This window comes from Arvicanthis niloticus, chromosome 14 (genome assembly GCF_011762505.2).
Source record: "Arvicanthis niloticus isolate mArvNil1 chromosome 14, mArvNil1.pat.X, whole genome shotgun sequence".
NCBI classification, from domain to species: Eukaryota; Metazoa; Chordata; class Mammalia; order Rodentia; family Muridae; genus Arvicanthis; species Arvicanthis niloticus.
The window spans coordinates 48,300,106-48,325,977 of record NC_047671.1 but is presented as its reverse complement, the minus strand read 5'-3'; the positions used below and the strand labels follow the sequence as shown (position 1 = coordinate 48,325,977).

At 45.3% G+C, this 25,872-nt stretch overlaps 1 protein-coding gene across 4 annotated transcripts in view; it reads left to right on the top strand.

Annotated features, from left to right (window-relative positions):
* The window catches only part of Arhgap26 (Rho GTPase activating protein 26), a 387,815-nt gene extending 362,485 nt beyond the window's left edge, over nucleotides 1-25,330 (top strand). The window contains exons 21-24 of one of the 4 annotated variants that reach the window (XM_076912736.1): nucleotides 5,357-5,467; nucleotides 5,603-5,632; nucleotides 10,837-10,928; nucleotides 19,957-25,330. In XM_076912736.1, coding sequence (XP_076768851.1) covers nucleotides 5,357-5,467; nucleotides 5,603-5,632; nucleotides 10,837-10,928; nucleotides 19,957-20,045 — 322 coding nt within the window. In that variant the 3' untranslated portion in view covers nucleotides 20,046-25,330. Of the gene's footprint in view, nucleotides 1-5,356; nucleotides 5,633-10,836; nucleotides 10,929-19,956 lie in introns of all 4 variants that reach the window. The other 3 variants (XM_034518108.2, XM_034518107.2, XM_076912737.1) reach the window with 3 other exon arrangements.
* Nucleotides 25,331-25,872: the final 542 nt, after the last annotated feature.

The window sequence follows — 25,872 nt, the reverse complement described above, 5'->3', positions numbered from 1 at the left end:
CATCATTAAAACAAGGAATCATCCTGTAATATGAGAATTTAAATGTGTATAAGATATAATGGATGAGGAGAAAGAATCTGTGTGAATACAGAAACACACTTATAAGGCAAGAAAGAACACCGAATGAGGTTCAGGGATGTATGAGCATCTTTTTTCTCTACTTGTTAAGTTGAAGTCACATTTTGCAGGTTCCTAACGGTTGGCATGTACACAGTGTCTGCTGGAGATGCTGAGTATACACACCATAATGGAATCTGTGCTTTTCCGTTGTCATGCTTACACGTTTATTTCTGTATCATTTGCTCAGGCCCCCTCTTGTCATCCTGATGACCAGCGCTCCTTTCAGCCCTGTTCGCCCACCTGGCTTGACTTCCTTGCTCTTTGCGTGATATCCTAAATCGTAAAGGAATGTTCTCCAGCACACAGGCACTCACTGACTTGGAATTATATTACCCAGGATGCTTTTGGTTTTCCATCTGTTTATTGGGGGGAGAGGATAAAGACAAGAGAGATAAGGCCAGAAGAGACTGGCCTTAATGGCTTCAGTATCAATTCCAGATCTGAAGGTCAGCCCTGACCCAGGCCTGAACTACAGGCACGTGGGCTACAGATCCTGGGCCACTTCTGACAGAGGAATAAATGCGAGTTTTATGTCTTCTCCATAGTGCGATGCTGGCTCAGGAGCCTTTATCTATCCTCTCCTCATTCCTTCTAATTAGTCTTCTTCTAGAGTTCTGGGCTAGCTGAATACGCACTCCTCCCATTTCTCTTGACTCCGCCCCACCATCAACTGGGCATTCAGTGTCCCAAGGTACAGTTGTTCATCTGTCTGTGTACATTCCTCACTTCTTGGCATTAGGCTGTTATAATTTAGAGACCTAAATATTGCTTTCATGTAGAAACAGAGCACTGAGAGGATATTACACTCGTTTTTACATCATTGAAAATACCAGGAGAGGGGCGGAGGGAATCCCAGCTAATCTTAAAACCAACGCAACCCGTCTAGTCTTCTGGACATTATGATGCTCAGTGTTGCTGGAGTGCATTCACTAGATCTCATTTGAAAAGCTTTTTGGCAGGATATATTGTGACCCTTAAATCAAGATCCCTAACCTTTTACCCACTAATGTTACTTCCAGGAATTTATGCTAAGGAAACAATTGGTGACACACAGGCAGTGATTCCTCTATAAGGATGTGATGGCAGTGCTATTTATAGTAGCTAAACGGGGAGAGCAATGTGGATTACACACAGAATGACGACATAAGTCAGGTGTATCATACAATAGAATGCCCTGTAGCCACTGAACGTGTACTAGAGCCTATTAAACGACATTGGAAATCCTTGTATTGAGTAACAACATCAACAAAACAACCTGATAGCCATGTATATAATATTATGCTGATCCCAAAAGTCAGAAGGCATTGGTTAAGATAAAGTGATGATCAGTTCTGTAAATTATATATAACGTCACTGCTTTTCTTTAAGTATTTTTCCATTTTTATACAAAATTGTAATTTGGTTATAAGAATTTGGAAAGATCAGCTTTCTTCCCTCTCTACCTCCTGTGCTGTGTATTGAACTCAAGGCCTTGCATGTTATAGATAAACATGCTATGGCATATATCCCTCGCCCCAGGTAAACTTCGTTTTTATTGGTGAGCTTATGTCTCCACTAAGAGCACCCTTTCTCTTATACAAGCCCAATAATGATGGTGTAAAGACCCAAAAGGGTCTGCTGCTTCTCTGTTGGGACCGGGAGCCTGCCCAGGTAGTGCTGTTCACAGCATGGCAAGCGTGCCCTGGCTGGTACATCACACATCCCGTCTTTCAAGGGACTCACCACAGAGGGTGTCTAGCCGATGACATTACTACACACTGTACTTGAACTATCAGCCACAACCTCACAGGCTGCCAAGCCTTCCACTTATCTTCTTCCTAAACTGTAACTCTCTCACTGTGTGGGATGTCAAAGGAACTGCCTAGGCAGACAACTCCTTTTGAGGGCACCCATAGGCCAGCACACTACAGCTGATGCAAGCCTTCCAATTAGATGCAAAGTAGCCCAGCAAATGTTCCTTCCACGATAAAGTTGAAGCTGTTATTGCCACAGTGGGGCCTTGATGAAGGCTTGGCTGGACTCCAGGAATATTTAGGGTGAAAAATGTGCTGGGGTATTCAACTGGGAACTACCCAGCTGGGCTGAGGCTTGTAAGAAGCCTTTATAGGGGTCATCTGCTCAAACTCCAGTTAGAAAGTTATTTCCTCCCATTCTAACCTCTATTGTTTGTTATGTTTGGCTTTATTAGTGGGAAAAGAATCCAGAATTTCTTACTGGAGGTTTTAGGGCCGAAGGTGAAATCGACCATTTTCTGTTGGCCTGCTTTGTTTGGGATTGTAATGGTGTGAGAGGTTTTTGGTTTTGGTTGGTTGTTAATTCTTGTCACTTTAATAAAGAACCTATAGGCAGTTGTTGCTGTAGTAAAGAGGAAATTGCTAGTTGTACACAGTGGGCCATCATCATCATGAACAACAACATTATCACCATCATCAACATGGTCATCATCTCTGCTCACTTTAAGTCCCTCCTTCCTATATGCTGCATGAATTCCATCCAAACTAAAGGAGAATGTCTCAGCATCTCTTAGAAGATCACGTCTCTGTGTGCAACCCTTCTGTTGTTACGAGCTCTCTTAAGCATATCAAAATGTGTGCTGGTGCTATTGGTGGGGACATTTATGGCGCGTCTCTGAAATATAAACTGAAAAGCATAATTGCTTTAGTAGTTGAAAACATCATAAAAAGTCCTGTAGCGTGTGCCTGTGATCATTACATGAGCGCCAGCAGAGTGGTAATAGATTTTAAATGCTGGTCATTTCATAGCAAACAAATGTTACTGCTATGACTAAAACAAACAAATAAAATGCTGTTAGACATTTAAAAGAGCAGTTCATATTACGGCAGTTGACAAGAGACGTGAAGAGTCGCTTCTTACAGAAGTCACAATTGCCCTCCCCTCCCACACTCCCAGATAATTTCAGCCATGTTTTCCTGGCCAAGAACTGCTGAGATGTCTTAGGATATAGAACAACACTCAGAGCCACGTATTGTATTCCCAGACTATACTTCCCGTACCGATGAGATAGGAAGCTACAGGCATTTCCTCAATAAAGCAGTATTTTAAACCATTCCGTAAATCCTTTTGAATTGTTCACAGGAACAGATTAGACCAGGCCTCTGAGCCCAAGTTGCTCCTTTGACCCTCCCCTGGTACCACTTAGTTTTCTGGTTTTGGCCACGATCCAGGAGCCCTTTTCAGGCCTTCCTGGCTCGCCCGTTATGGAGTGAGACAGAGAGGGGCCTGAGGCAGCATGGCCTCGGTGGCTGGCACAGTACTAAGGAAGGCTGCACAGCATAAGGGAGGGACAGCTGTTCCTGAAGTGAGAGTCCCCAGGATTAGATGCTCACTCATAGCAAGAGCCACCCGCCTCCCAGCAGTGATCTTGCTGTCTTGGTTGCTGCTGCTGCTCTTCTTTTTCACCTGTTGCATCTTGTCAGATATTAAGTTCTTTGAGCCAGGAGCTTTGGCAAACTGTACTTATTGTCTGGCTCATTATAGGTGCTCATCAATGAGTTGTTGATGGACTGAAGAAACTGATAAAAAGGATCTACTCTTGGATTTTATTTCTTCCCTGGTATGAATCCCATCTGCTAGATGAGTTTACCAGACAGAACCCTGGAGTCTATTGGAATTTACTATGCGTTGTGCTTTACTGAATCAGCCACTGTATTTCCATTCTCCCTTGCAAATGTGGTAGACATCTGAAGGAAACTCATAAATAAGTGATTAAGAGAAGCACTAATGCCATGGGTCTGTTGAGCAGCATTTTGGAGGCCCAAAGAAACAGTGTTCCCAGAGACAGAACACTGGAACGAGAGCCCAGGCTTTGGGTCAGAGCATAGGGTGAGTCTTGGCCCTGTCACTTAAAGGCTGGCAAGCCTCGCTACTGTAGCCCAGGGCTTCACATCTGCGGAGTGGAAATTCCAGCAGTGCCTGTCGTTGGGCTTGTGGAATATCTTAGCAAGTGCCACTAGTGTAGTTACTAGTTATCTCTTAATACCTGCAGGGATTACACAGACAGTTAGGCTACAGCAAAGGAACAACACTTCCTTGCTCACAGGATTCATAGTCTGTATATACAATACTCATGCTGATGTTTTATTAAATGTTCCATCAGTTTTCAAGAATATGAACTTCACAGAGTTTTTTCTGAATGCTGACACAGGTCTTCATGTTACAGCATTTTATACACACACACACACACACACACACACACACACACACACACTTGCTAAATTTCCACCTGTGACTGTCCTTTAGGACTGACTCCTGTTCCCTGTACCTCCATAAAGAGCTTTGAACAGTCTAGTAGCCAGCTTCAGATTCAGGGACTGTGGCTTGTTAGACCACCTCTGCTCCCCATCTTCTCAGCCTTCGGTGTTTGCACTTCCTGTGACATACTGTGATTTTTACCTAGGTGCTAAGGTGTTGGTATAATTTGCAGAAATAAGTCAGATGGCTAACTAAAATGTATAAGCCAGATTGTGGTAACTTCAACCCTTTCTCTCCAACCCTTTGGCCATCACATTTCAAAATGGACAAATTTGAAGTTTTGGTCTTTTCTTAAAATTGTCTGTTGACTGGAGTTATTCTGTGAGCATCCGCAAACAAGAGAAAGCCCAGATCTGGGCTGCACATCTCCAGGGAGCTGCTCATAGCCATAAGTGCTGTCTCTGAAAGGTGTGTATCCATCCTGCCTGTCCCCTAGCGTACTCCTAATGCACACTCAGATCTCCAGTGGCACACAGCCCATGCAGTTAAAAATGTAAACAGGAAATTGTTTTCTGGCTGAATGGCCTTTGTGGCCCAGAAAAATATTCCTTTCTGCTGAGACGTAACTTTAAAAGCACACACCAGTGAAAGCTACAGGCTGGCTGAGAGTGAGGTCAGTGTATTCCAAAACAGTCGGCAAAACACATAGACACTGATTTATGTAGGTAGGTCCACCAGTGACCAATGCGTGTCCACTGGTGACCAGTGGTAAATAGATAGTGGAGAACCTCAGGTCACTTAGAAAGCATTTTGTGAGACAGGCCAAAGAAGCTTGTCTGTGCATCAGTGTACCTCAAATGCAGAGGACTGACCTGGAGCACGTAGACTTGACAGCATGCCTCTGGACTTTGATGCTCCTGTGTTCTGTTCCAGCACCCTGTCATTTGGCCTCCCATGAATTGCCTGTGCTCCCATCATGGCTTCCCTATGTGCTGATGAGTTTTCTGGTTGTTATGTCTTGCAGCCCCCCGAATCCAAGCCCAACTTCACCCCTCTCGCCATCATGGCCCATGTTCTCGGCGCCATCCAGCCCTATGCCCACCTCATCCACGTCCAGCGACTCATCCCCCATCAGGTCTGTGGCAGGGTTTGTTTGGTTTTCTGTTGCTGCCGTTGTTCTCTCATTGGCTTGGTCCTCTCTTCATGCAGTGTTCAGCCTCCTCGTCAACTTTGTTCCCTGCCATCCAAACCTGCACTTGCTTTTTGACAGGCCAGAAGAAGCGGTCCATGAAGACTCCAGGTAAAACTACGGATGATGATTGACCTGTCCCCGTGTATGCAGAGCTGGTCAGGGACATTGGGGGTCTCCTTTGCTCTCCTGTGATCCCATCCTAAGAAATGAAGCCAAGAGGCACAATACGCATGGCCTTGCATGGCATTTTAAAATACCCTTTCCAGACTTTACCCACATTTCTTAATTAATCCCTGCTGCCTGGAACAGGGATCTCCAAAAATAGCACCTGTTTTGAATGGTTTTCTGAATCATTTGGGCTCCGTGTTTTGGTAGAAGATAATATTCTAGGGGGCAATGTTGAGACATAAACTGGCCTTTCCTTGTCACATTTTTATCAGGTAGTATCTGGCACCATTTGTTTGTGGGTTGGTCAATAACTTTGAGCACTGACAGCTAGCCACTGAGACCAGACCCACTGAGTGAGAGATGAGTAAAACACAGAATAAAAGTTGGAGACATGAAGCACTTACTCTTCAAAGTACTCAGGGCTTCCACCTCCCTGGCCCCCATGTACTCCAGGAATCTTCCAGCCTCCCACCCACTCGTGACTAGATAGGTCATGGACCCTGAGCGCTCATGGGAATAGGCACCACCCCTTTTTTGAGTGGCTTGACCTAGTTCTTCTCCCAGAGGGCCATGCTGCAATCCTGCCTTGCAGAGCTCCACAGCTAAGTGGCGCAGGTTTGCTCTTGAGCTCTTTCTAGAAAGAAGCTCTTGAAATTCAGGAAAAGAGGGGAACAAGGACCCTGCAGACTTCCTCTGCTGTTTTGGGCCCTCACTAGGCATCTCTCAGACAAAGAAAGCCTCCAACTTCAACATGCCAAGTGCAGAGTCCAGGTGGAAGCTTTGTGAGTATCCTGGGCCTCGGTTAGAATTCTCAATCCCACCTTTTCTCCTTAGGCGTGAGTCCACCCGACAGGCTCACCTCATTTATAAAGCTGATGCTCACTGTTTAGAAAAGCCATGCTGTCTATGTATGCAAGCACACGACTTATACCTCTGTGGACATCTTAACGTATATTGTGTCATTCTGTCCTCACGTGAGAGCCAGAAGACAAATAAATGGTCTGAACCATATTGTAGGGAAAAAAACAAAAACAAAAAAAAAGTCACTTCATCAAATGAGAGCTATGGCAGAGTAAAAGTAATTTTTACTTTTTATAAAGTAAAATTATATACTGTTTTCCTAATGCTTAAGCTATTTGTGAATTATTTCTGAGGCAACTAGTAGGCACTTTGGGAGACATTTACTTTCTAGCCACTAGAAAGCATGTGGATTATTCCAGTTAGGTCACTCACTGACCCATGAGGACCTGGAGCAGAACAACTACAATGGCTCACTCACTCATTAAATAACCTTGAGCATCAGGGGAATGAATGGGGCTGGCCTAGAGACAAGCAAATGGCTGCTCAGCACTGCCTCCTCTGGCCTCTGCTAGGAGAGCACCATTATGATGCTCCCCCACAATCCTTTAGGAATCTGTCACTTTGAAACAGGCAAGCCACAGTAGGGCTTGAAATTGGGTGTCACCGAGTTACTGCTTATGCTACCATAAGCACAGATCAGGACCCTGCTGGAAAGACAGCCCACTAGGAGACCAGAGACTAGTTCCAATCCCTAATTGCTGTTACAGTGTCTAGCCAAGAGGTGGGGGCGAACACCCATTGTTCAGGTCTAGTGTCTCCTTTCCCCAAATTGACTAAAAGAACATAAAACTTCAAATTACCTTCCTTTGACAAAGCTTTTAACAACAGGCTCTGGATGAGGCCTAATTAGGGGTCCTGGAAACCTGTGGGAATGGCTTCCTTGTTCCAGTCAAGCCACCTCTGAGCTTCTTGTTTCAAGCTCAGAAGTAGAGGTACCTTTTCAGCATGGAAGAACACGGGCCCTGGAGGAGGCCCCCTTTAATATTTGCCCTCGATTTCTCTACCTGCCTGTCCACTTCCCAAGAAGCCCCCACATCAGACCCCTCATTTGTACCTGGCCCCAGGGAACTGCCTTAACGATCAAGCCACTGCAAGCTGGCCCCTCCTCCAGGAGCATGCACCGTAGAGTGGGTTGTCATTCTGCAAGCTTGCAAGGGCATTTGAGGGAAATTCCTCCGAGTGTTTTCCTGGCCTCATTCCATGCTCAGAGGCAAAAATTAAAAGTGAACCAGCAGAAGGCTCCAAAGTTGCTCATGCCCTTGAAGGCCCAGCCCAGAGCTGAAGATGGAAGCTGTGTCCAGTTGCAGAGGAGGGCAGGAACCAAACAGCCCACAGCGCTGCCTCCGGTCAGAGCCAGGGCAGCCCAGCCCAAACCTCTAGCCAACACGATCTTCCATTGTGGTAGGAGTTAAAGCAAACGCCTTAGAAACCTTCAGAGAGAGCTGCCGGGTATGAGACTGACAGCAACAGCAGACTTTTAACAAGATACAACTTCCCCAGTTAGAGTTGCCAGATATGCAAAGCAAATAAACATATACCCTACTCAGATACGAATTGGTCATAAATAAAAATGCACTTCTTAGTATAAGGAAATACACTTAAAATATTATGTGCCTGAAGTTCATATTTGACTAGGTGTCCTTTCTCTGGCAATGGTACTTCTGGGAATGTGAACAACTCCATTTAAAGCATGTCCTCTAGGGTTAGACATGCAGATCAGTGCTTGCCTAGGATATCCACATTGCCCAGGGCTTGATCCCTAGCACTACACGTGTGTGTGTGTGTGTGTGTGTGTGTGTGTGTGTGTATGTGCGTGTGTGTGTATGTGTGCGCGTGTGTCACGCGCACTCATGTGTACACATACATGCATACATAAGCACACACCTGCGTCCCTATCCGAGTCCCTCTCTGTTTTCTCTACATCATTAGGTAGTTGGGACAGGATCTTCCCATTGATTGTCAGCTGTTACAGAAAAAGAAAGACTCTCTCCTGACCCTCATCTTTACTTTTAATACACTGTTTTCTTAGTATTTCAATACTAAATTGCAAATTTTTAATATTGGTAGAATGTGAAGCCCTTCAAATACTAATTATGGATGCTAGAGACCATGGCCTCTGTTCTCCAATTACCAAACAATCCTACTAGTTTCCTGGGTGCCTCCTATTCTGTTCTGTTACCTTTATTTAATGAGTTTAATAAGTAACCTCTAGGAGAACCCTATCCAGAGAAGCCTTGCCTTCCCTGGATTCTTCAAACTGTGCCCACCTGTGCCCACCTGTCCTCAGAGGCAGCCCTGCCTCAGCATAGTCTCCACCTTGGCTCCTATGCTCTGCATTCCCCTTTTTACCCTGCATGTCATGCAAGGCTCCACATGCTTGTCAGTTTAAGGCTTGGCTGTTTTAGTGCCTTTCACAGCCTCCTGGCTGTTTCCACCCTGTAGTCAGGGCAGAAGGCAGGGAGAGGAATACACTTTTGTCCAACCTGAAAGGCTACACACTGACTGCTGGGCCTTTGGTAGCCAACATGCAAGCTTATTGTTTAATGAGATAAGACCAGAAGAGCTGTATCCAGCTGGAACCAATGAAAACCAAAGGCTTCCCTCCTCACCCCCGGTGTCCCTGCACTATTCTCTCCCGATTTCCCAGGTCTGCCCTTCCCAACATCATCCCTTGACTATAAGAAAACCAGAGAGAACAGCAGTAAATGATCCTTCTCTGGCAAAGTATTCTGGATAACCACCAATTCTGCTCACTCTACTGCATAACAGACTCTCTCAATTGTCTATCTTTCAATTTTCAAATACCCAAGACTAGAAGGAATAGCCCACTCTAGGTTTCCATCACCCATGACTCGTCCTTGCCAAAGAGAGCCTTCACTTGGCATCCCTAAGCATTAGCAGTTCAGAAGATACCTCATCTGAGACTAGGCCCCTCTTCAGCCATTAGAAACCAGTGCACACTGGGAGCTGGGGTATCTTCAGCTCTAAGAGCCTCTCAGATTGTCAAGTGAAGATAAATTAAATGACATACATCTTTTGACTTGTTTTTTTTAAGCTAGTGCTCCTTCTGGCTCTTTAAAAAATTGTGCTTCTAAATTCCAGAGCATACTCCCTCAGATGTCTTGGAGACAGTCACTTGTGGCAAAGGAAGAGTAGCCTTCTGACAGTTAGATGCCATTCTGACCCGTGAACAGTCTGCCTACTACTGAGAATAGTCAGGTGCCAAAATCAAACTTGACAGAAAAGAGTAAATTTACCCTGCTCTCATGAATGACATCACATGACGTCCTGTGATGGTCAGACTTTGCCCCTGTTTTCTGGTAGATAACTTTTTACTGGAACATATTTCCCACTGGTTTGTTTACATGTTGTGCCTAGCTGCTGTTTGCAGCAGTGTAGCATGACGTAGTTACAACAGACACCACATGCCTTCCAGAGCTCAAAGATTGGCCCTTTCACCACAGAAATGTGCCAGCCTCAACTCTGATGCATGGAAGAATCACTTAGAAAGTGACATACAGATAGTTCAGTTTCAATTCTATGACTTACAGTTCTGTCTACAAGTCCATAGGACATGCAGATATTTTTATGGGCATTCTGATAACATGGAGAGAGCACTGTCAATATTCATTGACAAAGACATCCCAGAACAGAACCTGAGCTCAGCCCTTGTCCCTTCCTTCTTCCCTGCCCTCTGCAAACTACCTCACTGGTGCCCATGTCTGCTCACACACCACCTCATACCCCTCCTCAATCCTTGCTACCCTCGGGCCTAAAGAGTTTCAGCTGTAGAATGTTGCCCCACCAGCAGAACATTCAGAAAGGAGAACATTCAGGGGAACTTATGGCCACCCCTGCCTGGGCTGAAACCTGGCTCTGCTGGAGTTTCTCCTGGATTCATGGAGCATTGCGAGCCTCCAAGAGCAACCGTTGGTCATATCCTGCAGGGCCCCTTTCTACTTGCAAACACTCTGTCCAGGAAAGCTCCTTCTGCCCAGGCCCAGCTGTTGTAATTCCCAGGTAAAGTTTCTCTGGGGCACAAGGTGACCTTGGAAAATTGTGGCTTCTTAGAGCGTATGGCCTTTTCCTGATTCTTCCTCGGTTTTCTCCTGTGGCCTTTCCGACTTGCCTGCCTCCTGTTTTACCATCTGGCTGCCTTGTCCTGGCTCTCCCCAGGAGAAAGGACTAGGTGGCTTGCAGGAAAAGGAAAGAAGAAACATGAACTATCTGTGACTTTCTGGGGTTGAAAACAATGTTAAATAAACTTGCGTTTCCACACACAGCACACCGTTCCGGAAGGCGAAGGCTTTATACGCCTGCAAAGCTGAGCACGACTCTGAGCTCTCGTTCACGGCAGGCACCGTCTTCGATAATGGTGAGTTTCCTGTCACCTCACAAAAATGGAGGGGAAGCAGATGGATGACGTTCCTACCTGGGGGATCTCTCCCCAAAATCAGACTTCTGGAGCATTACCTTGGGTAGACCCATATAGACATCTAGTCACTGAGTTGTTTCGAACTCTGAGCAAGACTGTACCTGGCCTCGGTGATTAGCATTTGTGGACTAGACAGGGTCATAGGCAAGGGACTGGAGTGTAGGGTGGTGGCAGTTGGGTAGAGACACTGGAAGGGGTTAAATGCACCTGTTCTGTCCTTTTTTCCCCTTGGGATCTGGACCTGCATTGTCTTCAGCAGGCAAGGCCCACTCCCCAGACAGCAGTGTAGGCAGTCAGCCTCCTCCTTTTCATCCTCCCTTAACCGTGAGAGCACAGAACAGATTCCCTGACATGATGTCACCTACACTGCAGTAGTGGCCTGTCCTGGCATTTGGTGTAAGTGTGTATTGTGGCACTCCCTAAACCTGGACTCAGGAACTGTTGGTGCACCATTATTCTGTACCTTTTCTGTCTTCCTCCCTAAAGGCATATTTTATAGTAAGAAGTGAAGCCATAGCTTCTCATAATTATTTACCTAAGAGGAAAATCTGGATTCCTGTGCCAACACCAAGTTTCTGTGACAGCTGTTTTCCATGGGTGAAGTTCTCCTTCAGGGTTCCAAGCAGTTAGTTCTGTTGAAGCAAAAAAAGGCAGCTGCCTGCTTCCAGAACCCGGACACTTGCTCTGGCTACTCCTTGGCCTCATGTGGGGTGAAGGCAAAGGGCACACCGATCTGGCTGGGCACCCCTGCCTGGCCCTAGACCTGCCTCTTCCCATGTGACTGAAAACCATCAGGGGTGGAGGGCAGTCGAGGTACCTTCACAGCACAGGAGAGCCTGAACCCTAGAGCCAGGCCACAGTACATGTCCCAGCCTGACTGTTTACTCTGGTGTGACCTAAAGCAGTGGCATCACTTCATAGTGACCTGGTTCTCTTTGTCACAGCAGCTAACACACCTACCTTACAGGGCACAAGGGAAGGACATCAAGCTAATATACAGTGTGTATAAAATGGCACTTACTGCATAGGAGGTATTCAGTATGTTTCCTCATTTATTGTCAGGAATCTTGTATCTATCTTAGAAAAAGACTGTAGCACTATGACCTGTAAGCAAGGACAGCTGTACGTTTTGGCTTACATGGTACCAGCCTGTCTGTCTGTCAGCTAGCCGTAGCTACTGTTTATATTGTTGGAGCCTGCCATCCATTCTAGAGTTCCTGGCACTATGTGTATCCCACACCCTGTATTCTGCCCACTTATTGGTCACACATGAGTAGACAGAGTGGGAAACACAGCATACAGTGCAGGGAGATTCCCAGCCTGGGCCTCCTGGGCCAGCAGCAATTGGGACAAATTTGAAACTGTATGTGTCCTGATAAGCCCAAGGTCCACCGTGATGCTTCCCTGAGTCCAAAGTACTGTCCTGAAACTTTGACTCTATTGACTTTCTTCTCAAGCTTTAATAATCAGAGCATATAAGACTGATCAGGGCAGCCACCTCTCCTGCCAGCAGCTGATGCTTGTAAGTCTAGTAGGCTGGCATGTACAATAGGTCAGCTGCAGACTGCCCCAAACCATGTCATGGTCAGTCTGCTCTGCACAGACCAGCTGTAATGACACGATGCATGTTCCCCTGCAGACAAATCAGAATGGGCATGCCTGCTGGAGCAGCTGTACCCCGCCATGGGCGGGCAGTGTATGCAGAGGGATGCAACTCTCACCACGATTTAATTCCAGGATAACACACAGACACAGACACACACACAGACACACAGACACACAGATACACACACAGATACACAGACACACACACAGACACACACACACACAGACACACACAGACACATACACACACAGACACATACACACACAGACACACACAGACACACAGATACACACACAGACACACACACAGACACACACAGATACACACACAAATACACAGACACACACAGAGACACATACACACACAGACACACAGATACACACACAGACACACACACGGACACACACACAGATACACACACAGATACACAGACACACACAGAGACACATACACACACAGATACACACACAGACACACACACAGACACACACAGATACACAGACACACACACAGACACACACAGACACACACACAGACACACACAGACACACACACAGATACACACACAGACACACACAGATACACAGACACACACAGACACACACACAGACACACACAGATACATAGACACATACACAGACACACACAGACACACACAGACACACACACACAGACACACACAGACACACACACAGATACACACACAGACACACACAGATACACAGACACACACACAGACACACACACAGATACACACACAGACACACACACAGACACACACACACAGACACACACACAGATACACACACAGACACACACAGATACACAGACACACACACAGACACACACACACACACTATCATACCTTTTAACAACCATGATGATTTTACCTCTAAACTTTCTCTGACCAGCCCAAGGAACTGCCTAACCTATATTCTGTCGCCAAATATTAGCCTGTTTTGGACATTTATAAAAATAGAATTGCATAATATGTGTTCTTTGAAACAGAATTTCCTTTTTATTTGATGTTTTTTCACATTAATTCATGTTGTAACATGTAACTGCACTTCATTTCTTTTTATGGCCAAGTAGTATCTCGTTGTGTGGCTGTACCACCTTTTAGTTGAACATCCACCATTAATTGCTGGGGTATCTTACTGGTTCTTACTTTTTCACTGTTAAGAATGATTTCTGTTGACATTAGTGTTTGAGTGTTTTAAACCATAAGTTCTCCTGGGATTGCCGGATCACATGATAACTCCATATTTACTGTTTGAGGAAATGCCAGACCATTTTTTACAAGGAGCTTGTACCTCTTTGCACACCCTCCTTTCATTTTTAAGTTTCCTTTTTGAACAAAACAAAGTCAGGCAAGCACCACCATGATTTTTACTTGCCAGGGCCTTTCCTTCCCAATGGAGTGTGCTCTGTCCAGCCGGCTCTGGGACTGCTCCTACTACCACGAGGTAATACTCACAAGCCCTCTGAAGACACATGTAGCAAGAGAGAAGTTTGTTTCCCTTCCCACAGCAGGCTCCTGCCATGCACACTTCTCTTATGCTGACATTGTGTGCATGCATGTGGGCATGCTCATGCCATGATAAACACATGGAGGTCAAGGAACAACTGTCTGGAGTCAGTTCCTTCCACCTTGTGGGGACACAGCATCTCCCTTGTGTCTGCAGTGTGCTCCAGACTCCAGGCTGGCTTCCATCCAGTTCTCCCTGCCTCCCATCTTACCTTAGCAGTTCTCGGGTTCAGAAGCACACCACTGCCTTGGCTTTTAGTAGAAGTCCTGGGGTTTAAACACAGGTCCTCAGGTTTGTACCACAAGTGTTGTTATCCTCTGAGCTGTATCCCTGGCCCCAGACAGAGATGCTAATCCACTTTCTAGACTTCTTTGCCTGGTAATATTTCACTGGGTCCTACTCTAGAGGAAAAATCTACTTTCATTCTGTTGGAGAAATCAGGCATTAAAGAAGGAAATACTGATATTAGGTAAAGTGGCCATTTCCTATTGCTCCTATATTGACTCTGGAGAGATAAAGTAAAGCCTATGTCAGTAGCCTGGATGCTCTCTGCAGCTGTCAGATTAAAGGTTCCTACTGACAGGTCTTGAACAAGTATGTAATTGTCATGTGTGTGTTTTATGTGTGGAATAAGGAAGGGAAGAGAACGGTATATTGAAGTGAAAGTCTGCTGTTTCATAACCATAAATCTCCCTGCCTTGGATTTCAGGGCTCAAACTTTGACTCTGGAGTGGTGCTTAGTCAGCTCCTGAACTCTATGTAACAGGGGATAGATGTGCAATACTGGGAAATATCTCCAGTGTCAGCTCTTGCCAATCTACCAGGAAGCTGCCCACTCCACCGGCACCTTAGACAGTAGCTGGAAAGAGAAGTAATTTGTGTTCTCAGGAATATTATTCATCTGGAAGCCGTGTGATCAGCGATACCTAGAAAATTCACATAGCAGTAGCCAAAATTGGGTTCTTGGGATACTCTTTTCAGGTTTTAAGATGAGAGTCTGGGAGACAGATCAGTAGGTGTAAGATGCTTGTCCTTTTAATCCTCGGCCCTAGTACCCTTGTCCAAAGCTAAATATGGTAGAGTATCTGTAACCACAGTGCTGGGGAGACAAGAGACAGGCATTTGCTTGCTAGCCGTCTTCTCTAATCAAATCCATGGGTTCCAGGTTTGATGGGAGACCCTGTCTCAAGAAATAAGGTGGAGAGTGACCAAGGAAGACACCAATACTGAACTCTGGCTTCTACATACACATGTACACGTGTGCACACGCATCTTACTTTAAATACCACAGCTTCAGAGCAGATCTCCACAAAATGCTGGTCAACTGCCTTTTTCTGTAATTAAAGTTTTATTGGAGCACAGCCCCTCCCCCCATGGATTTTTGTTTGTATGTTTTCCATACTGTGTGACCCTTTATAGGGAGTTTACAGATCACTGTTCTGAGGTCATATCTAGCTTCTCTGTGTCTTAGGGCATTGTGTCTGCTCTAAGCACTCCTGGCTGATACCATGAGAGCCTTTGGCTTGTAACTTTGAGTTCCTTCCCTCTACCCAAGTCCCCACCTTTTTTCCTCTTCCCTTCCTCCCTTATCTTTCTCTCCCTCCCCCTTTCACTATGTTTATTGATAATCTGTCACTACCCTAAGAGGACATATATGAGAACCTAGCACAGTGTCTGGCCCATGATAGGTGCTTATAAGACATTTGTGTAGTGAATAAATGTCTGCCAATCACACATGTCCGTTAACTTTCTCCAGGGGGGCTTCTTTCCTCTGAGGGTAGCCAGCCATTAGAGATCTTAGTCACACACTAAGATCACTATTGTCATAGTGAACAGGACACATGCATTGTATGAGCTTATGTCAGTAACCAGTGTTGTACCCAACTGTAGCAAAGAGAGAAGTTGGGCCCAAGCCAGTAGCAGCCTTTCTGAGGTGCTCACTGGGCTAGATTGCCACCCAGGCATCTTCGCGTCACTCATCGTGTGTATATAACACATTGGACACTGGTGCGTGGCAGCCCGCCCATCACTTACCAGTGGTTCACCAGAGTACTAAGCAGGCATACGTACCATTCAGACTGTGGGCTACAGGGTCAGATGTCCTGGGACCTTGGACTACCTACACTATCTCCCAGCTCTGTAATTTTTTGGCCCAGCTGCTTAACCTTTTGGAGCCTCGGGTTTTCATTTGTAAATGAGGATACTAGCAGAATTGGTTTTATTTTCACACTGAAACTAACCCAGGTGGAACACCTGTTAATAAAGTTTCTGCTATTTAGTGTGTTCTCAACCTGTCCATACCATTAAGAACCACCTTCTCCACCTGAAGCAGAGCAGGCTAGGGCAGAGGAAGGGTTTGCTCTCAGTTTAAGTTCTGGTTTTACCCATATGACTATGTCCACATTAACTTGTCTGTCATTGCGAACATGTGGCCCCATGATATTCACCCTTGAAAGAGTTGGGCTGTATCATAGTGGATGGCGAAGTTGCTTAAGGTTATTGAGCTGGAGAGTTGGTAAGAAGTCAGATAGCAAAGCAAAGCTTTGTCACTTTGGTACGTACAGTACGTATCAATGGGCCCGATGGACACTCCGTGGGGTATGCTGTGACTTTTCCAGAAATCAGGAGGTAGGAGGAGCAGGTAGGAGCAAGTCCATGATACTGTTTATGAAAGAGCTGAGGCTTTACTTGAGCCCTCTATAAGGAGGCCAGGGAACAGATTACAGTGGGGCATTTGGACTCCCTCCTCCACCAGCTGACAAGAACTCAGACTTTCATTCTTAACTACTACCTTTAGTATAACGTGTTTGACACATAAAAGTCCTAGCTTTTTGTTTCTGCAAACCAGTGGCAATGCAGGTGCCTCGGGCAGAGGAAGCCATAGATTCCATGAGCACATAGATAAAGCTGGTGCATTGTCTAGCACTGGGCCTTAAGAATCCCTGGCTTTCATAGCCAATTCTGGCTATTTACCTTGAGAGAAAAGATTTGAGTGGATGGTCGTCAGCTGACATTCATCCTAAAGCCAAGGAAAAAGCCAGGTTCAGAACTAAGTGTTTTAGTTAGGAGAGATGACAGAGGTTCTGGTTAGTCAACAAAATGTTGGACTGGGTATTAGGACTGACTATCTTGTACCTCACTGGTACAAATTGGCATAATTATGCTCTAATTGTATTTTGAGAGAAAAGTTTCATTTTAACAGGAAGAGTGATATGTAGGAGGAGCTAAGGTGGGAGGAGTACTGAGAGGAAGAGAAGGAGTAAGAAGAGGAGGAGAAGAAGGAGAGGAGAAGCTAGGTGATGAAAGAGAGAAAGAGGGGGGAGACAGGGAGGCAGATGTTCATGTATCTCCACCAGTCAAAGATAGTTGATATATCTAGGTTGGGTAGTGGGTTACACCTCTGATTGAGCAATACCAAACTTATAAAGCCTATGATTAACATTTTTTAAAAATTGTATATATGCAAAAAGAAAAAGGGGGCATGGGATAGGGGTTTTCTAAGGGGGGGAATGGGGAAAGGGGATGGCATCTGAAGTGTAAATAAAATATCTAATAAAAAAATGGAAAAAAAAAAAAAAGAATCCCTGGCTTAAAGACCCAGTGAGTCAGCAGACCCTTGCAAAGACTGTTTCAGCACCTCCCACCATGAAGCCCAGGGTGACACATCTCTAGACCTTCCTGGTTTCTTCTGAGGCTTCCCATAGTCTGACAGTTCCACTCAGGTTCATAGATAACCCCTCAGTATCTGTGCTGTTTGAACAGCTTCAGGAGGAGGCCACATATATTCACTGGACAGCCGTGCTGCTGAGGAGCGGAGTTGTTTTGCTTGTCTTTATTTTGTTCAGATATTTTTTTTTTCTAAATCAGTTTTTTTTTCAAGGGAATTAGTTTATTTTATTTACTTTTGGTTCTGAACATCTAAGGTTTACTAAAGCTTTGGTGGGTGGAGGTACCCAGCCCTTTGCCTAGACTGGCTGGTACCAGGGGTCCTCCTGTCTCTGCATCCAAGTGCTGGGATAGCAGATGCACCCTGCCCCAGCTGGCTTTTTACATGGTTTCTGAGAAGCTGAACTCAGTCCTCAGACCTACTGACCAAGGGCTTTCCCCACCTTGGTCATCGCTCTAGCCCCTTTGCTGGGATTTACGGAGGGAGTGCCTTACATCCCGACTGCACTGGGGGTTAAGGATGAACTGACAGTAGCTCCTTTAACCCACACCAGATACCTTAGGAAAAGATCCTGCCACCCTTGTAGAGGTGCAGTCTGGAAGAGGTCTAGACAGCCTCAGCTGGTGGCCAGGAAAACGGCAAGCCTACTCAGTGTTTCTTATAAGTGGCCTAGAAGGCCCTTTCATACCTGGAGAGCCCAGGTCATCCCTAAGTGCTTAGATTCTTCTCTATGTACTCCCTGCAGTCTGAGGTATCATCTACTGAGGTTTCATTCTTCAGGACTCGTGGGAGGAAGTTAGGCAAGATTTTGAAGGCCAACTAATAGGTTCTGACTATGCCTTCTCTTAAGGAGTGTGGAGATGCCTCCACATACTTTAACTCGTCCAGAAGCCTCGGAGCCTGTGCTTCTGTTTCCTCCCTGCTGGCTTCCATCAGTTTCTCTTCTTCTTTCCCTACAAAGTGAAACTAGAATTATACAGTAGTGCTGAGGAGGAAGTGCGTTTCTAAAACAAGCTCAGGAAGTCGCTTAATTAACCCAGGAAAGGAACAAGGGGAAATCCATTCTCTCTACACAATCTTGGATAATTGGAGTTTTCCTAATCCATTTAGAGCGAGTACCCTGCCCCACCCCAAAGTGACCTGTACTTGTACAGCTGTTTCACAAGTAGGAACACCCCCACCTCTCCAGACACACTCAGCACTGAGGTTCACAAGAACCTCTCGATTCCTTCCCACTATGGTATTCTGTACAGACTCAGCCAGATCTCTCCAGCTCTTTACTCTTGGTATTTCCCATAACAGAAATGGATCTATATTCTGTGGTTGTTGAAAAAGATCTAAAGCATGGGAGCTTTGAAAGTTCAGTAGAGGAAGCAGACAGCCTTTGACTTGTTTATAGGGAAGCTCTAGAGTATAGGAAAGTAAGGAAGGCTATGGGTGGAACGGAAGGGAAACATTCTGACTCTCATCATGAAGAAAGGGTCTGTGGGGGCATGAGAAGCAGGGCTGTGGACTTAAGGATACAATGCAGATAGGCCAGGCTGTGCACAGGGCTCAGGCTGCTAATCCCAAGGCTTGTAATACTGAAGCAGGAAGGTTGCCATGAGTTCAAATCAGATTGAGACCCTGTCCTAAACAAGATAAAAACTAAAATGAACAAACACATATAATAGATAAAAGTAAAGTCTAGTTCTTAACGATCTTCCCAGGATGTACCATTTAGTACTTAGTGGATAGTGCATAGGTTGAGTTGATGTGTACATGCATGTATGTAGGGATGCATGGATAGATGGATGGGTGGGTGAGTGGGTGGGTGGGTGGATGGATGGAGAGCATCCCAACTACTGACCTCTAACTTAAAGGAATATAAATCTGTTGCATATAGTTTAAAACAGGAAGTTCAGAAAATTCATAATGCTCCTGAAACTGCATGTAAAAATTTGAATGTCTGAATGTTTTCATTTTTGTTGCCTTAAAGAGTGTAGAACAACTTTCCCCAGAAGGGTCTCATCCCACAGAAGGCTAAGGACCTGTCTTTCAAACCAGTCCTGGAAATTGCATAACATCATAAGCAATTGTACTCATTCCCCAAACTTGCCTCCTACATCTTCCAGTGCACCTCCTGGGCTGCCCGTGACCTCATCTCTTCTCTGTCTTCCTGTACAGTTCATCCATCTCAGGAGCCTGGCTGGTTGGAGGGGACTCTGAATGGAAAGACTGGCCTCATCCCAGAGAACTACGTGGAGTTCCTCTAACCTCGAGCCCCAGTGGAGCTGCTGAGCTTTACGTGGTTTCCATGACAACTGCTGCTTCTGGTGTTGTGGGCCACTTTTCATTGCCACTGAGAAAGCAGGGAGCCTGACTGTTGCTTCCTGCCAACATGAATGCAACTGGGAATGTGTGCCGCCATTCTCCACAATCATCTCAGCTTACAGCACAGTGATGCTGCAGGAACTGCACATCAGTCAGCAGAGAGGCCATTGGCTTTTGATAACCCAGAGGAAGGCTTACAAAGCTGTCTTCTCATGAGTGCCCTAGAGAGCCCTGAATTCATTTCAACCATCGTCCAAGCCCACAGCCTTCTGGGAAGAGGAAGCAGGATGAGAATAATACTAAAGAAAGTGCAGCATTGCTGAGTTGGAAGAGACAGGGCAAAGAAATTGGCACAAGGTGCAGGCTGCCTCTACTGCTGTTGCTTATAGCAGATGCTCTTTCTTGCTCCTTCCTTCTCCCAGAGACACAGTGCTGCAGGCAGCTGGGCCTGTCTGCAAGCGCACAGGATGAAGGGGTTGCCACACTGTTTATATATGGTCCAATCTCTCACCATCTCCTGAGCAGCTGTTGGCCTATAATCAGCAGATTTCAGTCCAGTCCTCTCATGCAAAGAAACACACGCCCCTCACGTTCTCTGCCTCTGAAGACTTCCATCACTGCCATCACCTAGTAACCATAGCAACCCAACCTACTCTAAAATTAAGCCAAAAATAATACTCCTCTTTGTATGACACCCCCTTCTCCCAGCTCTGATGGTTTTATTGTTGTTGTTGTTTTCTTTTGGAATAGTCTTCCAACAATCCGAAGCAGAAGATTAGACCATTAGGACGGTCTATCTAGGGGAGACAGCTCCTTATAATCTTTTGTTACTGAGGTCCCGTAGATTTTAGAGATTATTCTTGGGCCAAACCTGTAGTCTGATTTTAAAAGGACATCTATATCACTGCCACCCAGAAACAAAGAGGGAATCATTAGTTATGATAGGCCACTAAGAGTCTGTAGGACACCAAATGCTGAGGCCTGGAGGCTAGGCTGGGGACCTCCGAAGAGAAGGAATCCTAGCTAAAAGGGTCCAGGTCTTAACTGTCTTATATGGGAGACCACCTGGATGAGGATCACATGAATTCAAAAGGACACAGTCATGGTATCTTAGCACTCGAATGCCCTTGCTAGAGGGACTCTGGACAAACTGTCAGACTCTCCAGGAGTCCCTCTGATGGCAATGTTGCACCAGAGAGTGTCTCTGGCTCCTGGAATCCCCTTAGGGTTCTTTAATGAAGAAAAGAAAAACTTGAATTGTGTTGAATTACTGTATCTTCTGCTTTTTTTTTTTTTTAAAGATGAACTTGTAAATAGAATGATCTGAAATATTATATGGTAAAGTTTTATATTTGATATTCTTTAAGCTAGTTGCTCCATACATTTAGTATTTCGATTGCTGAACAGATGTGTTTAAAGGTTGAAAGAGAGGCCGGGTTAAAGAGTCAGGGTCATGTCCCCTCTCTGGCCCAGGGAGAGAATGTTTCCTCATGGTTCCTGTTGGTGAGCCTGAAAGGTAGGTTGTATCCAGCTGTCTTTGTCTACATGTGATGTGAGGCTTTGAAGTTCAAAAGAGCATCTTCAGGCCATGAATTTTCAAAGAACTCCCACCCAACAATAAAGGGACACTCAGGATTTAAATAGGTGGGGAGAGGGTGACATGTTTGTTTTTGTTTGTATGTTTGTTCTTCTCAGGTGTATTTCTTGGTACCCCAGGATGTCCAGACAAAAGGAGATGAGACAACTATCCCTTTTTTTCCCACATCTCCTAAGGTGATATATATATATATATAGCTAGTTTGTAAATGTATCTATCAGCTCTAAGAACAAAACAAGAAAGCCAGCTGCCGTGTTTCTTGGTCATTGGTGAACTTTATTCTCTTCCTGTAGCCATGTTCCTGCACTTCCCTTTCACCTCCAGATTCCCAGCAGCTCCAGAGTAAAACAGAATCCCCCAGAGGGATGCAGACAGCACTGTTGCAGTTTTTAGAGTGACTGTAATGTTAATAGTTCATTGTCAGGATTCAGAATTGAGTTTACCAGCTCAGGATTATACTGTTGCCAACCAAGAACCCAGACAGGATCAAGGGAGACTTGAACTTTCAGTCAGGTGAACACAGGATTCCAAACTGCCATTGCTGGGTGTGATGGCTCATACCTGTTCTTAGCACTCGGGAGATGAGGACAAAGGATTGCCGAAGTCCTACACCAGCCAGGTGGGAGGCGGGAGGAGGGTTGAAAACTAAAGGAAGAAATGGAGTGCACTCAGGTTCCAGACCTGTTCTTTCTGAGCTTGAGAATGAGGGGGCCTGAAGGGCATGCACACTCAAGTAGCGTTGCTCCTTCCAAATGAAAGAGCCCAGCACGATACTTTTAATACATCTGATGGTTTAAATTGTCACCTGCCCCATAATAGATGAAGTCTGCTTGCAGTCAGGGCCCAGCACGACTGCTTGGATACATACTCCTTCTCTCCTGAGCTGGCCCTGTTTTGAAGCTGCTCTCTTAAGCTGACCTCCTTCCAGTGTCCCCGAGGCCACGCATGGCCTATGACAGATGGTCGCTCTGTTTCCCTTTGTCCAGCTAGGCCTCCCTCCTCCTCCTCGGGTAAAAGAACTGGGGAGATTAATATGAGCCAAGTGGGAAGGAACTTGATTAAAAGTGAAATGTGCCCTTTCTGCTCTCTGAACACCCCTCAGCTCCCCGTGAATAAGGAAAACTGGGGTAGAGCGTGAGGAATGAGTTGATATCAGAATGGAAGTCCGTTGAGCAGAGTCCCAAAGACTTCTCAGGAGCTTTGAGTTTCTCGTAAGGCCCTGGGATGGGTTGGCTATGGTTTGAATTTTGGAGCATCAAGATGGTTGGGCCTCACTCTTGGAGATACAGAGTTCCATAATTGAACAGTGCCATGCCATGCCATGAAATGAGAAGAGAGCTGCTCTCAGATCCCTGCCCCCAATCAAGGAAGATGGGCTTGCTCAACACTGATGAAATTCTTTTTTTTTTTCTTTTTTCAAAATGAATGTGTGTGACTGACCTCCGTTCAGTGGATGCCTCAGTTGTACTCTTTAGTGATAGAGCCAGTCTGTAGTGTTTCTAAAGCCATTGTGTGAAGTCTTGTGGATGCTTTATCCTTTTATAACAGAGCAGAGAGGAAATGAGAAGTGAGTGCTTGCAACCTGGCACCAGTGGGCCAGAGCCATGCTGGCTGCTTGGGAGTTACAGACACTTACCCACAACTCCAGACATGAGTGTGCCATGCCTGGATCTTAGAGGGAAATCCTCAACTGCATTTTTCTCCTGAAGACAGAAGCAATCACACCAAAAGCTGATTCTCAGTAATAGAGCTTCCAGAAGCATCCATTATTGAGGCAGGGGGAAATAGACTAAAGATGGCACGAGCATCTGTTCTTGGCTGGCTGTATCTGCTTCCTGAGACAAGGCTGTTTACCTAGCTTCATAGCCATGGAGCTTGGGGTGCACCAGGGACCATCCTGGTACCCTACATTTGCTCTAGCACCCACTGCTCTTAGTAGACAAGGGAACCAAGCCTCTGCTTAGCTACCCGACTTTCAAAGGAATGTCCTGGTTGTCTGACACCTCCAGCAAACGTGACAGTGATCACTTCTGTTGACAGCCCTGCCCCAACAGCACTTTAATCAGTCAGGTGCCCCTCACATCCCATAGTGGTGTTTAAAAAATGTCTTCTGTGCTCAAATATTTCTGCAGCCATGCTAATCTAGTGGTTGTCTGTGAACGTAGCATCAAAATGACAACATTGGAGAGCTGTGAACCTTGCACATTCCTCCAACATGCCTGAGACAAGACTCCACCAAGCAAGCGATGAGTGACTTTCTCCCTTTTGCCGCCCACAGCACTTGTCTAACTTAAGGGCTTCCAAAAGTAGCCGGAGATTCCAGATGTCACTCAGAGGCAGCCCTGTACTCATGGAAGGGAAGCAAAGATATAAAAACACCAGGATCAGAAAGGACAAGGTGAGCCACACTGAGGAGCCGTGGATCTTTAAGGAGGGCTGAGATACTGCTCTTACTTGGGAGGAAAAGTTATTACAGAAAAAAAAATTTCCCAACTAATAATTTTTCACAAGTTTGTAGGACATTATAAAATGCATGACAGAATGTTCTACAGAGCAAGAACTGAGCATAGTTCTAACCCACAGAGGGAGAGCCAAGAACTATCATGTCAAAATTCACATTAGTGTAGTCAGTGGGGAGCAGAGTATTGGTAATTCAGTGTCTTAGCAACCTGAAGTAGCTTCAGTCAGGCTGATGTACTCTCTCTGCCATCATGCACGCACGCGCACACCCACCCACCATTCCCATGGGCTTCTGAGAAACACCAACAAACAGCATTCTTGGGGTTCAAGATGCCGGAATCAGCTTGGTGTCTGTGAAAACATACACCTGGTGATTCTAAAACTTGTGTGTGCATGTGTTCGTGTGTATGTGTTCCTGTGTAGCATGCACATGTGTAAAGGTGTAGCCTCGGGTATAGACACACCTGAGCTGGCACCTGTAAAGCTCTAACAGCCTTGAAGATTTGGAGGGAGAGTGTCAGAGGAACTAGAGACTGTCAGTTTCCTAGCAAAAGATCAAAGCTACAACCGAGTCGTCATCTGAAGCCTCTGTTTGTGTTTATCGAATAGTTATCCACAGCTGCGTTCCTTGGTGACTTATTAAAAGTCATGGTAAAAACTCAAACCCATAAATCCCCAGTAGCTAATGCTAGGCTAGTGTTCAAAAGCACTCTAAAAGACATTTAGTCCATATTTTGGGAAAGAAACTATTTGCATGTTTAATTCATCTTTTAGGCTACCGTTGAGTATACTGTAAAGTGCTGTGTGGTATCAAGTCAGTAAATACTTATAAATGGCACTTTAATATTTTCTTTTGAGAAATCATAAAAACACTGTTGTAAATTTCAGTATTGAATATTGACTGGTACATAGAATCAAATTCTGTAATTAAAAAGTAACCTGCAGCTAGGATAGAATATTTTTCTTGTTATTAGAGGGAAAAAAAAGGCTTTGCCATGTCGAGGCTTTTAAAAAACATGTTTCTGTGCCATTGTGCGTATCTATAAAGAAAATACAATTTCTTGTCAGGCGCCTCTGAAACCTGGCTTTTTTATGTTTGGTTCCTGTCTGTGGCAATCCCTATAAAGTGAGTGGAAGTATGATTTTGAATTAAATGACTTTTCCATTTGATGGTGTGTTTGTTTCTTGGGTTTCTGGTTTCTTTTGACTCAACATATTTTAATTTATACACTGATTAAAGGTCACAAGTCTAGGCCCTTACAGTTATAATTGTCAACTACAGGGCTGCTTTTTTTTTTTTTTTTTTTTTAACTGGGAGTGGCTCTGTGTTCCACTTACCAAGAAGTCAAAAGCTAGTATACTTGAATGGGCTACTCAGGCCTAGCACAGTTAAACCTCAAACAGTTACATCCCACAGAATATTAATGATTTTTATCTCCAAGAATACATAATAGGCTTGAGTCTTCCAAAGTTCAACTTTCTAATCAGTTAACCCTTTTCTAGAACTCGATGCAGAACACAGCAGGCTGACTGTACCACTGGGTGTTCTTTCTTCTCAAGCCTTGCAGGAATGTTCTGAGTTGTGGCTTGGGACCCAGGTTTACAGTGAGCCTCTAGTTCTGCCTCAAGTTCCAGTGACTCATGGATGCCTCTGCAAGAAGGTGACCCAGAGAGAGCGAGAAGAAAGAGACAGGAGTGCTCCTTTGGAGCCT